This window comes from Ranitomeya imitator, chromosome 8 (genome assembly GCF_032444005.1).
Source record: "Ranitomeya imitator isolate aRanImi1 chromosome 8, aRanImi1.pri, whole genome shotgun sequence".
Classification (NCBI taxonomy): domain Eukaryota; kingdom Metazoa; phylum Chordata; class Amphibia; order Anura; family Dendrobatidae; genus Ranitomeya; species Ranitomeya imitator.
Window position 1 is genome coordinate 143,061,903 of NC_091289.1, and position 18,773 is coordinate 143,080,675.

The 18,773-nt window shown below is 44.6% G+C and overlaps 1 protein-coding gene across 1 annotated transcript in view; it reads left to right on the top strand.

Moving 5' to 3' along the window:
* The window catches only part of DNM3 (dynamin 3), a 481,981-nt gene that overhangs the window by 79,975 nt on the left and 383,233 nt on the right, over window positions 1-18,773 (top strand). The window contains exon 10 of the mRNA XM_069737623.1: window positions 9,125-9,147. Coding sequence (XP_069593724.1) covers window positions 9,125-9,147 — 23 coding nt within the window. The remainder of the gene's footprint in view (window positions 1-9,124; window positions 9,148-18,773) is intronic.

Here is an 18,773-nt window from a genome sequence, read left to right on the forward strand (position 1 = left end):
GACGGTATAACGGTATCAGTGAACACATTTTATAAGTGTTAAGTTCTGCGTGTGCAAGGAGCTAAACCAAAAGAGCTACCCTTTCCTTGTGCACAGCTGGGGATCAGCTGACGTTACTGAAACCCAATAACACTGGGTCGTATGTTTTTACTGTGCAGCCTGCACTTCTGAGCCGCAACTGGCGGTGTTGGAGCCCAGGAATAGCAGTTCAGGTGGTAGAAAGATGAACACAGCAGGAGACCTGGATGACACCCAATTACTTAATCAGGCAGAGGAGTGGCAAATTCCTGCGAGATCCAGGCCTGGTTCATTTTCAGGAAAGTAAGCCGGTCAACGTTATCGGAGGACAGTCGCATGCGACGGTCTGTTAGTACACCACCTGCGGCACTAAAGACACGTTCCGATAAGACACTAGCCGCAGGGCAAGCCAGCACCTCCAATGCATACTGGCTTGGCTCTGGCCATGTATCCAGCTTAGAGACCCAAAACTTGAACGGGGAAGAGCCGTCTGGGAGTACAGTAAGAGGGCAAGCCATGTAGTCTGTCACCATCTGACGGAACCGTTGCCTCCTGCTGACTGGAGCCGCCGGTTATGGTGTAGACATTTGGGTCGGGCACACAAAAGTGTGCCAGAGTTGTGCCATACTGGGCTTGCCTTGGGCAGAGGCACTGCTTCTGCTCCCTCTTTGGGCAGAGCCTCCCCCACTGCCTCGACGCATTGAGCTGCTTTGTAAAGCACTAGCAGCACTCCTCTCAGTTGGACAGGAGAAGATGATGGAATTCACCAGTGTGTCGTGGTACTCCCGCAATTTACGCTCCCGGGTCAACGCTGGGATGAGGTTTTGGACGTTGTCCCGGTAGCGAGGATCGAGGAGGGTGAACACCCAATAATCAGGCATGTTGAGAATGTGGTCGATGCGGCGGTCGTTTCTCAGGCACTGCAGCATGAAATCCACCATGTGCTGCAGAGTGCCAACTGGCCCAGAAACGCTGTCCCCTGCTTGAGACATGATCTCTGCCCGCTCGTCATCACCCCACCCTCGCTGTACACACTGACCACTGGACAATTGTGTCGCTCCCTCCTCTGGACGGAGCTCTTCCTCCATTGACTCCTCCTCATCCTCCTCACAAATTGGCCCCTGCGTACCCCTTTGTGAGGAACCACGTGGCGCTGACTCTCCAGAAGCTGATGGAAAAGGTGACTCCTCATCCTCCACCTCTTCCACAACATCATCCCTTAACCCTTGCAAAGTTTGCTGAAGCAGGCAGATAAGGGGGACAGTCATGCTGACTAGTGCATCATCTGCACTTGCCATCCGCGTGGAATAATCAAAAGGACGCAAAACCTGGCAGATGTCCTTCATAGTGGCCCACTCTGTGGTTGTGAAGTCTGATCGGCGCTGACTGCAACTTCTTTGCACCTGATGCAGCTGGTACTCCATAACTGCTTGCTGCTGCTCACACAACCGCTCCAACATATGTAACGTGGAATTCCACCGGGTAGGTAGGTCACATATGATGCGGTGTTCCGGAAGGCGGAATCGGCGCTGCAGAGCAGCAATGCGGGATCTGGCCAAGCTGGAACGCCGCAAGTGAGCACACTCTAGGCGGACCTTGTGCAGCAGGGCATCAAGATCCGGATAGTCCCTCAGAAAACTCTGCACAACCAAATTGAGCACATGTGCCAGACATGGGATGTGAGTGAGGTTGCCAAGGGCCAAAGCTGCCACCAGATTTCGGCCATTGTCACACACTACCATGCCTGGCTGGAGATTCGCTGGCAGTAACCACACATCGCTCTCCTGCTTGATGGCATTCCAGAGCTCCTGCGCTGTGTGGCTTCGATGCCCCAATGAAACAAGTTTCAAGACGGCCTGCTGACGTTTGGCCACGGCTGTGCTCATGTCGGTCATAGGTAAACGTTCACGGGTCCATGTGGAGGTGGACTGTGACGGCTCCTGCAGAGTTGATTCTGAGGAACTTGTGTAAGAGGAGGAGTCAATGCGTACAGACTGGATTCCTGCAATCCTTGGAGTGGGCAGGACACGTCCTGCGCCACTCGCACGATCTGTACCTGGCTCAACAACATTAACCCAATGGGCAGTGAGGGAAACGTATCGCCCCTGTCCATGCTGACTGGTCCACGCATCGGTGGTGAGGTGGACCTTGCTACTGACGGCGTTCAGTAGCGCATGTTTTATGTTTCCCTCAACATGCCTGTGCAGGGCAGGGACAGCTTGCCTGCTGAAGTAAAAGCGGCTGGGCACCTTGTACTGTGGGACTGCCAATGCCATCAAGTCACGGAAGCTGTCAGTCTCCACCAGCCTGAACGAGAGCATTTCCAGGGACAACAGTTTGGCAATGCCTGCATTCAGAGCCTGTGCTCGGGGGTGGTTGGCCGAGAATGCCCGCCTTTTCTCCCATGCCTGTACTACCGATGGCTGTAGAGTAGACTGGGAGTGTGAGGATGACTGGGAAGGTGGTGCTGTGGGTGGAATTACACAAGGTCTCTTGACAACAGTGCCAGAGGTTCTTCCATGGCGATCCTGGGAGGAAGCCAAACCAGCTGTGCGTGAGCTGGAGGAAGAGGCAACACGAGCTGAAGAGGTGGTAGCTGCCGCTGTTGGTTGGCCTACATCTTCAGTCTGTTTCTGTAACTCCACCGCGTGCCTGGTCCGCACATGTTTCCACATATTTGTGGTATTGAGGTTGCTGACATTTTTCCCTCTTTTTACTTTCTGATGACACAGCTTGCATTTGACAAAACAAATGTCATCTGCAACTGTGTCAAAAAAGGACCAGGCACTGCAAGTCTTGGGAGCGCCCTTTTTGGCTTTGGAAAGAGACAGGCTCCTAACGGGTGCCAAAGTGGAGGCTACAGGCTCCGCAGTCTTCCCCCTCCCTCTCCCTCTTTGGCCCGTAAGGGGAATCTCTTCCTCAGAGCTGCTCCCACCACCTTCCTGTTCCTCACGCCACGATGGGTCAACGACCTCATCATCTCCACTACCCTCTGCCACCAACTGCTCCTCCTGGGTAGTCTCGGCAGCACAGTACGCACCAGAAAGCGGCACCTGAGTTTCATCATCAGATGCGTACTGCGCTGTGGTCACCGGAGGCTCTGGCCCACCCGCCTCTTCAGAGTCAGAGAGACAAAGCTGTTGGGCATCACTGCACACTGCCTCTTCTTCCATTTCTCCAATGCTGCTTGGCTGGCCCCCTGTTTCCAAGCCAAGAGATTCAGAGAACAGAAGTAGAGACGGCTCCTGTCCTGGGCTCTCTGACTGCCTGGCCAATTTGGCAGGTGGTGAAGAGACAGATGGCTGCTCTCCAGTGGTCTGTGCCTGAGAGGATGTGGCACTAACTGAAGTCGACGCCGAGGCGTTAGCTGCCATCCACCCGACAACGGCTTCAATTTGGTCTTCACGCAGCAGCGGTGCACGGCGCTCTCTGACAAAGCTGCGCATGAAGGACTGTTCCCTGCTGAAACTGAGTGACGACGAGTCACCGGCGCCCGCAGCAGGCACAGAATCACCACGTCCTCTCCCTGCTCCTCTCCCTGCTCCGCGTCCACGCCCACGTGCCTTACTCCCTGCCCTCTTCATCTTGGTTGACAGATAAAGATAAGCAGAAAAGTACTAAGGCCTTAGTGTGCTTATTCTTGAAATGCTCCTCCTAACAGGTGTAAGAAACACTAATGTTGTAAAGTGTGGACTAAACTTTATTATTTCTCAAATGTGGCCTACACAAGTGTTAAGTTGTGTTTGGTGAACTTTACTTTTTTTTTTTTGCAGATCGGGCTACAGAGCTAGTTTAAATCACACAGAGACCGTGCAGACAGCCGTAAACGGCGCTGCAAGGCCCAAAAAACCTCCTCTAGGTTATCCTATTTAGTGTTTTTCCACTATTTAGCTGGAGACGGGTGGAAAGACACTAATGGGGAATTTTTTTTTTAAATTTTAAACAGGCTGCACTATTTGAAAAAAAGGAATTTTTTTTTCAAGGTATGAGGCAGTAACGCACCCTGAGCTGAATCCAACCGGCTATGGCTGCACACAGACTACAGGGCGAGCTGCGCTCACACAGAGACCGTGCAGACAGCCTAAACGGTGCTGCAAGGCCCAAAAAAAAACCTCTAGGTTAGCCTATGTAGTGTTTTTCCACAATTTAGCTGGAGACGGGTGGAAAAACACTAATAGGAAATTTTTTTTTTAAAGTTTAAACAGGCTGCACTATTTGAAAAAAAGGAAAATTTTTCTCAAGGTATGAGGCAGTAACGAACCCTGAGCTGAATCCAACCGGCTATGGCTGCACACAGACTACAGGGCGAGCTGGGCTCACACGGAGACCGTGCAGACAGCCGTAAACGGCGCTGCAAAGCCCAAAAACCCCCCTCTAGGTTATCCTATGTAGTGTTTTTCCACAATTTAGCTGGAGACGGGTGGAAAAACACTAATAGGAAATTTGAGAAAAAATGTGCAGCAGGCTGCACTATGAGCAAAAAAGGACAACTGTGTGAGGCAGTGTGAACCCCCCCTGAGCTGAATACAACCGGGTATATGGCTGCACACAGACTACAGAGTGAGCTGCACACACACACACACACAGAGACCTTGCAGAACGCTGTTAAAACAGCGCTGCAAGGCAAGAGCAAGGTGAACAGTGAAGAACACACAGCGTTTTGCTAAATTAGCCTTTGGAAAGGAAAATAAAGCAATTAGCTATCTCAACTGGCCCTCAGTTAGAACACAGCGTCCTGTCCCTAACTGAAATCACAGCAGAGTGAGCGCAAAATGGCGGCAGCGTTTTTTATAGTGCAGAGTGACATCATTTCAGCAGCCAATCACAGCCTTGCCAGTACTTGCATGCCCACCATGCTAAACAGGATGTGCCCACACTTCCAATCATTCCTCATTGGCTGCTGCATTCAGTTTGAATTCTGGGAACTTCCGATTCCCGTATCCGATACGCGGGAAGTATCGGAATTCGTTATCGGAATTCCGATACCGCAAATATCTGCCGATACCCGATACTTGCGGTATCGGAATGCTCAACACTAATGGTGACCTCTCTGACACCAGATCTGGTGTACACTGATTAGGGCTGGCGTCACCACCCGCCGCAGCTGGGCATGTGTCGTGGACCTAGACAAACAGGGAGGCCCACTTCCTAGTCGGCAGGGGCGTAACTACCACGATAGCAGCGGTCACTGCTGTGACCACCTAGGCCCTGCGGGTGATGGACCTGCCGACACCAGAAAATACTTCAGTAGGATGTGCACCCTTCAGGAGACATTATTGTAGGATTTTCATTGGTGGTGTTGCAGTGAGCATCTACAGTATCTGATAAAAATCCATAATTCTGTTGTCATTCTCTTTTTCTGCTATTACTACTTTGAGTGCCCTCATCTGGAACTAACTGACTAAGTTCTGAGTGATCAGCCCAGGTAATTACACTAGGAATATGACATCTAAATATGGGGATTGATTTTACTGGTTTTAAGTAGATTTCCATATATACTGTTTTGAATAAAGATTCTAAAACACATAAGGGAAAAAAGTAGCGAGGGAACACAGCTCCGGACCCATTTATATGGTGGGGAGACCCAATGTGATAGTGCAGGAGAGCAGAAAGTTTTTCTGATGTCATCAGTCATATATTACACAGAAATAAAATGGGAACGGAGGACAGAACAGGAAACAAATTGGACAAAATAATGGGGGGCATAATGGATACAAAAGAGTAGGGGACAACACACAGTTCTTCAGGTATGGCCAAAGAGAGATTACTATTTGAAGGCACAAAGGGGGTTTCAGCCATTCTCAACTGGATATTTTTTTTCAATTGAAGAATGCTCATGGACAGATTTGGGGCCATGATCCTCCATAAACTGGCATCTTGAGAACAGGAGCTCTATGCAGGCTGTGATGAAGTTGTACTAACAAGTGCAGCAGAAGAATCTGTCAATTGAAAAATCAGTGGTTGAATTTACCGGAATTCCGAAACCTGTTGGTTCTTCTTTCTCTCCTCCTACGTCTCTCTATTCTTCAGATATCCTTGTTAACAAGGGAGCCAAAACTCTGCGGTCCTGAAGAGTCTCACTGAGAAATGGCACCAGGATGCAGATGTGGACACGTTTTATGCTGAGAATTCTACATGTCACCATCACCAAAGTTCTGTTTGCCATGACGACATCTCCAACAACAGAATCGGTGTACAGTGATACTATAGCACTAGTGACTAGGAGAACTGATGTAATATTGGTTATCCCTTTCACTGAGCATAAAGGAAAATGGCAATAAAAGACCCAAACCACTGATCAGCAATAGCTTCTGGTATTATGACACTGAATTAGTGCCGCACACTGCACAATAGGTGTGAATGTGGTCATAATAATCTGTGATTTACTTATTGCTTATAGTAACATAAGTATAAATACCATTAAAGATGGACTATTTCTATTGTTCATTATAAGACTTTTTTTCTTAATATGCTTATAATTTGTATTAATTATTTAAAGTTCAATGAGTGAGAGAAACAAGGTCCTGCTAAAGAATAGGAAAAATCTTGTATCTTTACAAAGCATTCACTGGTACATAGACAAAAAAAAGCATTTCATGACTGAACCAGTGTCTTCCTCGGACCACATTAAGCGATGGGGAAGACACTGGTCCAGTGCCAAAACACATATCTGGTTTACTGTTCTCCTTAATATCTCACTAAGTGTATGAAAGACTAGACAATAGTAAAGGGTTGCTTCCATGGCTTTATTTAAAAAAAAAAGTAGGCCAAAATACAGAAGCATTGCGAAAATTTAAGTAGACCCTTCCACAGGAATTAAGAGTGTAGGTAGTGGCCAAGGGCTGCTAATCAAGTGCCCTTAATTAATTGTTAATTCCAAAGTTTCATCTAAACAAAACACAAAAGCTCTAGAACAATGTCCTTTGAAAAGTTTGGATATAATACCCAGTGCCACTTTTGGTGACCTAAACACAGCATATCAGCACGAACACGTACTATCAATTGTCAAGCATGCTGATGGAGGTGTAATGATTTGGACTAATTTTACAGTCACTCGTGCAGTCATAGAGTTGACCATGGACTCCTTTGTGTACCAACATATTCTAGAGTCAAATATGAGGCAATATAACCACGAGCTAAAGGTTGGGCGAAACTAGGTCATGCAACAGGTTAATAATCCCAAGCACAGCAGTAAATCTACATTCAAATGGCTGAAAAAGAATGGATTTAAGTTAATATACTTGCCCAGTCAGAGTCCTGATTTCAGCACAATTGAAATACTGTGCTGGGACTTCAACCCTTTCACAACCTATCATGTATAGATACATGATAGGTCGTGTCCCTCCTCTTGCGGCGGAGCCCGCATCTTTTCCAGGACGTGACTGTCATGTGCCCCTAACAGTCGAGGGTGGAATCGTGATCCACTCGGGCCGGTAAACATGTTAAATGTTGCTGTCAATCTCTGACAGTGGCATTTAACACGATCGCTCTGGAAGTACATCACAAACCCTACCTATCAGCTCACCTGTCAAATGATTGTGGGGCACCAATGGGTTGGAATGACAACAGGGGATCCGAAGAAGACCCCCGTGCTTGTCATTACAGATCTCCATTGATCCTGGGAGATGATTATTTTTGCTACATATAGCAGTGCTGAAGCCCTGCTATGTGTAGCACAAGCGATTGAATGATCGCAGCTTCAAGTCTCCCAATGGCACTATTGAAGAGAGTAAAAAGTAGAGAAAAATATTTTTGAAAATATTAAAAATATATAAAAGTTCAAATAACCCTTCTTTCCTCCAATTCAAAATAAAACAGTAATAAAATAAACCACAACGATATTTGGTATCGCTGTATTCAGAAACATCTTATCTATCAAAATGTAAACTATATTAATCCAATCGGTAAACGGTGTAACGAGAAAAAAATAAAACCGCCAGAATTGTTTTTTTTTGTTGCTGCAACATTGCAATAAAATGCAATAACATGGCTATCAAAACATTGTATCTCCCCCAAAATGGTATCAATAAAAACATCAGCTTGGCGAGCAAAACAATAAGCCCTCACTCAGCTTCAGATCCGAAAACTGGAGACACTTTTTTTTATTTTTTTTAGTTTTTTTTATGCAAATTGTTTTTACAAACTTTTGATTTTTTTCTTGCTTTAGTTAAAACGCATGAAAATAAATTTAAAATTGACTTGCTTTTTCTATCTGACATCCTTCTGCAATGCTTAGCTTTTATCTTTTTTAAGGGTTTATACTCATCGGCGAGAAAAAAGGACGAGAACAATCCGATAAAAAATTGAGTCCGTGATCACCTTCAATTTTTTTCTCAGATCGGATGAGAAAAAAATCTCAATCAGCTCCGATTGTGCTCGCGTCTCTGACAAGATTCGTCAGTGCAAATCAATGGGTGTGATAAAAAAAAAACATGTGAGTGCCATCCAATTGTCGCACACACATGTCCTTTGAAAAGCCGTGAATTCATCTGCCGCTAACAGTAAAATCACAGCGTGACCCTACAGGATAGAATAAATATACAATTCTGCTCAAAAGTTTACATACCCCAAAGCTTTTTTCCCACTCATGGTTAGTGTTGGGTGAAGCCATTTATTGTCAAACTATGTGTTTTCTCTTTTTAAATCATAATGACAACCCAAAACATCCAAATGACCCCGATCAAAAGTTAACATACCCCATTTCCTAATACCATGTATTGCCACCTCTAACATCAATGACAGCTTGAAGTTGTAATGACACAGATAGTGTCACTGTGGCAAGCCAAGATGGCTCAAACAGTGGGCACAAGAACAAGAGCCGGGAGTGAAAGGAGCAGGGCACGCTGTGCACACAGGACCTGAGGCTAAGGCATGTAGTAAGCACAGGACCTGAGACTAGACAGTCACATGATCGCAGAGGGGCGGAGCCACCGCGCATGAGGACGGGGAATCAGCCGAGAGCGCGATGAGCACAGGGCACCGAAAAATAACATAGTCAGGGGGGAGCCGGGGATCAAAAGCCAGACAAGAGCGAAGTACCAGGGACAAGACAGAAGAGTAAACCGAGACAAGCCAAGGGGTCAGAGAACCAGGAAGGACAGATTAGTACCGAGCAGAAAACAAGTAGAAGTCAGGGGACAAAACCGGGTCATACACAACAATGCTCACACGCACAGAGGCACACCGATTACAGATAAGTAACCTGGGTCAGCAACCACTAACCGAGACCAAGGAAGTATTACCAACACCAGACCCAGGAATCACCAGCATTAAATAGCTGCTCCAGAACCAGAAAGAGGCAACTCACATTAACCCTGACCTGACCAGAACGGAGGCTGGATCATGACAGGTCTGGTGGCCCCCCATAGAGAGGGGGGCTCTCAATGGGGGGGGCCACCAGACCCCCAGGTTTACCAGGAAATCGGGCATGAAAGGACCACACCAGACGATTGTCGTGAACCGATCGGGCAGGAACCCGGGATCGGTCCTTTGGACCATATCCCTTCCAGTGCACAAGATACTGGAGGGAGCGACAGACAAACCTGGAATCCACAATGCACTCAACCTCGTGCTCCTTCTGACTATCCACCAATACAGGTGACCCAACGACACTTCTTCCACAGCCCTTAATGGTTTCAGCAGGGCCCTATGGAATACACTGGAGATCTTAAAAGACAATGGAAGACGCAAACGAAACACCACTGGGTTCACCACTTCCGTGATCTCATAAGGACCAATAAACTTGGGCCCTAATTTTGCCGAAGGAACCCTAAGCTTAATGTTCCTAGTAGACAGCCACACTTTATCCCCAACCCGAAGGGTAGGTCCCAAAGACCTTAAACTTCCTCTGAGCTTCCCTAATATTCTTCTGGACCTCCCACCACAAATTTCCCAACAGCTGTACAGCTATATCAGCCCCGGGGCAACCGGAGTCCAGAGTCCAACCGAGAATACTCCCCAAGTGTGGATTAAACCCGTAATTACAAAAGAAAGGGAAGGTACCTGTGGAGTGGTTAACACAGTTATAGAGCGTAAACTCTGCTAAAGGCAAGGCATCGGACCAGTCATCCTGGTCGAAAGACAGCATAAAATTTGCTCCAAGGATTGGTTGGTCCATTCGGTCTGACCATTGGTCTCTGGATGGTATGCAGACGAAAAGGACAACGCAATGCCCAACCTTTTACAAAATGCCCTCGAAAACCTGGACATGAACTGCACTTCACGGTCAGACACCACACTCAAGGACGCACCATGCAATCGAACCACATGCTGAACAAACAACCTAAACAAGGTCTCCACAGAGGGCAACGCCCCCAAGGGTACAAAGTGTGCCTACTTAGTAAACCTGTCTAAAAATGAACCATACGGCGCTGCTTGGTTGCTCCAGGTGAATAAGCAGCAAATATATGGACGAGATCACTCCCAATCATCCCAGAAGTGGTTAATTAAAGAAAACTATATGTGATATTTGCGCTAAGTTCACCTATATGAAGCCATAAATAGTTAAAATACTAAGAAATGTCATAAACAAGGTTCCCCATACAGGACTTTGATTAACAAAATATGTTTACCTTAATATCAAAGAAAAGGAAATCTGTGTCCAGTGCTGACATGCGGGAAGGTCCTTCACTCATGTGCTGAAAGGTTGGTATCTGAAGCCTTCTCTGAATCTCTGTTCCAAAAATATCCAATATGTTGCAGAGCAAAAAGTAGTATAGGAGACGCTGTCCCGGCCGGTGACTAGCGTACTCCCCCAGAGCTTGGTAACTGCCGTGCACAGGCAGTGGCGGCCGCGTGTATAGAGCTGAAGCCGACAAGGTGCAGGACCTTGTGTGACGTCACAGTCACGTGATGTGTACACGTGACCAGCTGCAAAGCTACGGAGCTGCGGAGCTACGGAGCTACGAATAGCACACAGGACCAACTAATCCTACGCGTTTCAGAGTCACTGACTCCTTCATCAGGGAACTATTTATGGCTTCATATAGGTGAACTTAGCGCAAATATCACATATAGTTTTCTTTACTTAGTAAACCTGTCATCCCACCCACATGATAGTGTTACCCTTGGAAAGAGTAAGATTGGTGATAAAATGCATGGACAAATGTGTCCATGGTCTTCCAGGAACTGGCAAATGTACCAATTCCCTGGCCGGCCGATTATGAGAGCTCTTAGCGCAGGCACAAACTTCACAGGCAGACACAAACTTCTTTACATCAGAGCTAAGTGAGGACCACCAAAAAACCCTCGCGAGGGCCCCACGAGTAGCCGAAATCCCCGGATGTCCATGGAGCCGAGTCATGGAACTCTCTAAGAACTCTGAGTCAAAACTGAACCTTAACAAACAATTTATCAGCTTGTAACAATTATAGTGGTACACTCAGGAATCTCTTGGCTTGAGACAAATAAGGCAGCTGAACCAAAGTGAGTGTAAAGTCTGTATTCTACAAAATAAAACACAGGTGCAAGGCATGAGCAAGTTCAAACAAGCAAACAAGATGATATCAGGAGAAGTGCCTTAGCAGTTCTGCTGCAGGCAGAGTCAGCGTTTATATGCACAAACGTGGATGCAGCATGTGCACAACAGTTCAAGTAAATAGCAAACAAGGTCCTTTTTAGGAGTAGTTTATTTGAAGCTCTGCTGCGGGCAAAGTCTGATGGGTGTAGCACCCTCTGTGGTGAAGCAGATAATAAGACACAGTTCATACTAGGTTTAGCAGTCACTAGAAAAGAGTCCAGAAGCAGTGCAGAGCTTCAAGTCCAGAAACAGTCAAACTGGCAGCGGATACCAAACTAAATTGGCTGTAGCAGGCAGAGCTTACGTGTCCTAGCAGGCCGGAGAGGATTGCAGATAAACACAGGCAAAAACAGCTTGCAGCACAGACACCACTGAGAGCTGGGAAGGTTTGCTGAGGAGGCGGAGCCGGAGTATCTGAAGAGGAAAGTCTCTTGTAGCACAAGCCAGGAATTCTAGCAGAATACACAAGCAAGGAGTTGGATGTAAACCAGGGTTATAAAAACAGGGAGGGCGGATCACATGAGCGGAAGCGAGGCAGCAGACGCCATCTTAGAAAAGGGCGAAAAGTACCACAAATGAAAACAAGGAACCCAGAGTCTTGACGCAGCTGGTTGGACGCAGAAGCCAGACACTGAGCTTCCTGGATCTCCAGTTCCAAGCCTGATGGCACATCAGCCACCACCACCCCAGGTTGAAGAATGAAGGAAGGGAGAAACTGGATCCAGACTTTAGGACAAGGCATCGGCCTTCACATTCTTGGATCCCAGATGAAAAGTGATCGAGAACTGGAACCAGGAAAAAAAAGTGACCATCTAGCCTGCCTAGGGGTCAGCTTTGTAGCAGGCTCAATGTACGCCAGGTTCTTGTGATCAGTAACCACAGTAATGGGATGAGCCGCCCCCTCCAAAAAATGTCTCCATTCTTCAAAGGCCAACTTAACCACCAGAAGTTCCCGATTACCCACGTAATAATTTCTTTATGCCGGGAAGAACTTCTTGGAGAAGGTGCATGGTCTTAGATTGGTCAAGGTAGCAGGCCCCTGGCACCACACCCACTCCCACCTCCGACGCGTCCACCTCCACCACAAAAGGTTTAAACGTATGTGGTTGGACTAGAACCGGGGCAGTCATAAAGCAATTTTTCAGAGTCCGAAATGCCGCTACCGCTGAGGCAGACCAGTTCTTCACATTAGCCCCCTTCTTTGTCAAGTCGATGAGGGGCTTGACCATCTGTGAGAACCCTTTAATAAACCTGCGGTAGTAATTGGCGAATCCCAAGATGCGCTGAAGACCTTTAAGGTCCCGGGGCTGCACCCAATCCACAATGGCCTGAACCTTCTTCGGATCCATGCAGAACCCCTCACTAGAGACAATAAACCCAAAGAAAGGCAGTTCCTGGACATAAAAAGAGCACTTCTCCAACTTAACGAAAAGCTGATTCTCCCTGAGTCTTTGGAGAACTGCCCGAACATGACCAGCATGAGTCTGCTTATCAAATAAATAAAACAGAATGTCATCTAGGTACAGTGCCTTGCAAAAGTATTCGGCCACCTGGAGCTTTTCAACCTTTTCCCACATATCATGCTTCAAACATAAAGATACCAAATGTAAATTTTTGGTGCAGAATCAACAACAAGTGGAACACAATTGTGAAGTTGAATGAAATTTATTGGTTATTTTAAATTTTTGTGGAAATTCAAAAACTGAAAAGTGAAGGTTCTGGAGTGGCCATCTCAGTCTCCTGACCTCAATATCATTGAGCCACTTTGGGGAGATCTCAAGCACGCAGTTCATGCTAGACAACCCAGGAATTTACAGGAACTGGAGGCTTTTGCCAAGAAGAGTGGGCGGCTTTACCATCTGAGAAAATAAAAAACCTTATCCACAACTACCACAAAAGACTTCAAGTTGTTATTGATGTTAGAGGGGGCAATACACGTTATTAAGAAATGGGCTATGTAAACTTTTGATCAATGTCATTTGGATGTTTTGGGTTGTCATTATGATTTAAAAAGAGAAAACACAGTAGTTCTTTCCCTGACTGGCAATCTGATGTTACTGCAGTGCTGCTGGGTCAGCTGATGCAGGTGGTGGCCACTCCCACCATCCTTTAAAAGGTCACCTGATGCATCAGCTGACTGTTGGTGATAGAGTTTCTCTGGAGACCATGTGTTAAGAGCTCTCTGGTGCCAGCGTGCATCACCTGTTTGAGGTCCTGGTGTCATATCCTACGCTGAGTGGAGTTAGGAGTCCAGCTTCAGTGTCATCTGTGGTGTGGAGCTTGGCAGTTGAGTCTGAAGGCTAATTGTTTATTTCCTTGTCCCTTTTGTTTTGTCACTATCCCCCGTGTGTTAATATCTGCAATGGTGCGGCTAGTGCCCGTTGCCCGCCAGTGCACTAGCCATGGCAGAGTTAGGTGACAGAGACAAGGTATCCTGACGGCGGCGGGGGAAGGACCCATATACGGCATTAAGGGAGTGCAGGGACAGGCTCAGGTTTGAGCTCAGGTGGTGACCATTCCCTCATTCCCTATTAGTAGGGCCTTCCTCTCCCCTGTACCATCCCCGTTGTATGTGTATTGTGCCGTTAGCTGACCGACCACCCGTTGGGTCGAGTCACACCATGACACTTGATGGTTAACATCCTGCTGTAATTAAATTACCCTTTAAGAAGCAGGAGGCTGATTCCGTAGATGAACAGGGGTTCTTTATCTGACTGCATCTCCTTCACAATGAGTATATATGTTTGATGGTGAATGTATAAACTGTAGCGCCAATTGTATTTAAAACACCTGCAGTTATGTACTCCACATTACAGAAATAGTCATATTTATTCCAGCGGTTATGATGGTCTATTTGTAAATGTGAACATACATTTTTGAAAACTATATAAATAGAGGAGGGAATTGAAATAGTATAAAATCTAGTCTAAAATGAAAAAAGTGAAAAAAAAATAATGAAACAAAATTTTACACTTTGAAATTTTGATACTCTCTAATCAATGTCATTTGTCAGTGCACATCAAGGGTGTAATCAACAGAAGAAGAGTTCAACATGCAACCAGGTACGAGCAGCTGTAATATACTGTATTTCTATAACACTTCCTTATTTTACAGTAGAAAATCCAACCTAAAAGCCGAAATAGGGGAAACATGAATGTTTATATCCTCTATCTGGACATTTGTTTAAAAAAAACGGTTGTATAAAAAGTACAGGAAATTTATTTAAAAAAGATTAAATTCCTTTGGAATTAATTTACATTAGTTTATGTAACAATCAGGTTTGCCAACCGTCCAGAAATTTCAGGATAAGTCGTAAAAATAAGACACTTTTTTGCCCTGTCCTTAAAAAATAATAAATAAATAATGGCGTCCGTGATGTTTTCGAAGCTGAAGAAATGTTTACAGATTATTTTGACTGTAATTATCATATTTTACAATTTACAGTGAATATCTTCATATCAGAATTAAGGGCTGTAGACATGTCACTTATAACCGTAATGATTTAATATGGTTTTATAACGTATCGGTAAAAAATAATGTACAATATGTCTGTGGTGTTTTTGATAAGCTATCCAGAAAAATAAAAAGTTGAGTTGGCAACCCAGGTGACAATCTTAGTGTACTGTAAACTTTATTGTAGCTGAGTGCCTGGTCATGTCATGGTCTTTCTTTATTATAGACCTTTGATTGAATATACATTTATCCAAAATGTATTTTATGTCAGATTTCTGTTTTGTTTTACTTCTTTAGGATTTAAATAGAGTATTTTCTACATGCATGAAGTAAGTCCATATATTTCTGTATTTACTGTGTACATCAAAGTTGAATAATAAATGTTCTGCCTACTGAATTGCCAGAATTTAAATTATAAACTATGATCAGCAAATAATGCTATCCTTTTATAATGAAGCTATGGGCTATAAGATATTCAGAATTAGGGATTTGCATCTAGGCTTTGGCCCAGGAGCCGTTCTGCCATAAAAGGAGTCACTAACATTCTCATTGATACATGATAAACAGGCAGCACTTTTACAGTTTTTTAAGTTGGACCTAGACACCACATTAATTTCATTATTTGAAGGATAAAGAAAAAGGTTTTAACCCATATTCTACTTGAAAACTAAAAATATTCATGCAGTAACCTCTACATTTTTGCATCTTCTTGAACTCTCAATGTCAGTAACATTTTTGTATTTAGCTACTTACATTTTCTTGTTTTCCTGAATGCAATATGTTTAAAAAAACAAACAAACTGTGCTTTACTCACGATTCCTGGGTCTAGCAATGAGACTCCACTACTGGTTCTGGTGTCGTATTGTCTGCAGTGCTGATGTCACTTCAACACTAGGAGGCGCTGCGCTCACTGAGTGGCTGCAGCACTGTGGACCTGATGTCAGCGCTGAAGACCGTAACAGTCAGCACAAGCAGTGGAGGAGACTCAGTGCTGGACCCAGGTAGGGTGAGTAAAGCACAGTTAATTTTTTTCTGAAACTAGAAAACCATTATATATATATATATATATATATATATATTATATATATATTGTTGTGAATTCTGCTTTTGGGTTCCCTCCAGTGGTTGTAGGTGGGAATGCAGTTGTCTCTGAGTCGCAGTCCTGGCCAGGTGTATCTGCTGATTGCAGTTCTGACTGGGATATTTAGGTGTGCAGGATTCATTAGTCCTTGCCAGTTTCTTGGGAAGTGTGGGATCCCTTTCTGGCTTCTCCTGATTAGCTGCCAATTCAGCAAATATAAGTGTCTGTTTCTTTTTCTGTGGCACACATGCAGTGTGCTTATATTCTGTGCTATTCATTTGTTTTTCTCTTGTCCAGCTTAGACTGTGTCAGTGTTTTCTCAGTCTTGTTGGATTCTCTGGAGTTGCAGATATACGCTCCACATCTTAGTTAGATGGTGGAGTTTTTGTATTTTCTGCTGTGGATATTTTTGGAAGGATTTTTAATACTGACCGCTTAGTATCCTGTCCTATCCTTTCCTATTTAGCTAGTGTAGCCTCATTTGCTAAATCCTGTTTCCTGCCTGCGTGTGTCTTTTCCTCTACTACTCACAGTCATTATTTGTGGGGGCTGCCTATTCTTTGGGATTCTGCTCTGAGGCAAGGTAGAATTCCTATTTCCATCTATAGGGGTATTTAGTCCTCCGGCTGTGTCGAGGTGTCTAGGATTTGTTAGGCACACCCCACGGCTACTTCTAGTTGCGATGTTAGTTTAGGATTTGCCGTCAGTATAGTTACCACCTACTCCAGTGAAAGTTTTCATGCTGCTCCAAGGTCACCTGATCATAACAATATATATATATATATATATATATATATATATATATATATATTTATTTATTTTTTAAATATATGTTAGAAGTTGAACATCCCTACAGACTAGTAGGTGTCGGGGTCCTGAAACTCACACCAATTACTCAAAGGCTTGAAAGAATTGAACTGCTCTGGAGGCAGAAGATGCTTATGCATGTGGTCATGCTATATACTTGGACAACTTCTTCCATGTGACCTGACATGCCCCCATGGCACTTCATGCTTCGCTTGCATAATACTACACTGGATTTCTCAGGAGTGGATCTTCGGATCTACAGAAAAGGCATAATTTGTATAGTGGAACAAGCGCCTATTCATCCATATCACTGACAATGTTACGTACATGATAATCTTTTAACCTTTTCAATTTCTTGTACTTGTATAATCATTGTTGATTCTTTTTTCCAATAGCCCCTGCAACAAAACCTTGGATTCTGAAGACTTTCCTCGAACTTCGCTTAACCGTGTGTTTTGTGTGGTGAGATGGTCACTCTTAGTGGCTGGGATTGGGCATTAGTGTCTTACATCATGATGTAATTGCTTCATGGATTGCCATTTCTATTGACTCAATGGAGGGAGAATTCATCAGAACTGATGAAAAAAATTAAAGTCGCAAATAGAACTATTGTTTTTTTGTATTTTTGTATTTTTATGCCAGTCTCCGTCAGACAGCCAACTTTTTGAAAACGCCAATCGCGTCTGACAATTTCATCATAATTTTCACCACAAAAGTGATGTAAATTGTGGCTGAAATGTATGCCAGTCCCTTGCTGGTGTGCATTTCTGATGGTCGTATGCGACAGACAGTTGAAAGAGTCTCTAACTTCATTAAAGAGATACTCCGCACATCCTAATCCAGTGCTCCTTTGAGTATGACGCCCCTCAGATGTGAAATAAAACATACGGTACATCATGCAATTGCCCTACAAAACTATCTCACTCTTTTGGAAATGTCAATGTTGAAGGGAATCTGTAAGCAAGTTTTTGCTACCTCATCTGAGAGCATAAATAACCAATAAATGGGCCCAAATAATGTAGAACAATTCCCTATAATTATCAACAAGATACCCTATCAAAAAAAGAGACTGTTTTAAAAATTATCAAATATTTTTATTAAAGCAAAACATAGTGCAAATATAAAATACAAAGGATTTTATGAGATGATGTACAAGGAAGCATCATTGTAGGCAGACAGTGGCATGAGAACCTATGTTCACAGACAGGAGTTTTTACCCCAGCATCCAAAATTTTCTGAAAACTGATCTCAATCAATAGTATAAGCTGATAGCGTATAGAGTTAGTTGGATGCTCCATTAAAGTGCCAGGTGCATAAAAAATGGAATGATCTTACTATTTTTTTATTGTACCAAACCAAAGAGTTTCACAGTATCATAAATCTTGGATCCTGGTCAGATGCCTCTCAATCAGCCAAACCAGATCTCCACTTTGCACTGTCGAGGGGCAGTACCCCGAAGCAGTGTCTGCAAATTGAGATTCTGGTTTGGCTTTTATCTCAAGTCATTTGACAAGGCTCAACATTGACTGTTAGGATTGCTACTTCCAATAGGTGGCACTAGAGTTCTAGTCCTCTTCCTCTCTGAAGAGACAATTTGCATATTTCCCAGAGGAGCATTGCAGCTTTAAATCTCCTCCCCTTCGACATGCTTATCATGTCACTCTCCGCAAGGAGAAACAATACTTCTTGGATCCCGGTAAGACGCCTCTCAATCAGCCAAACCAGATCTGCACTTTGCACTGACGAGGGGCAGTACCCCGAAACACAGTGTCTGCAAATTGAGATTCTGGTTTTGGCTTTTATCCTAAGTCATGTGCCAAGGCTCGTTAAAGGGTCGACATTGACTTGTAGGATCGCTACTTCTAATAGGTGGCACGAGAGTTCTAGTCCTCTTCC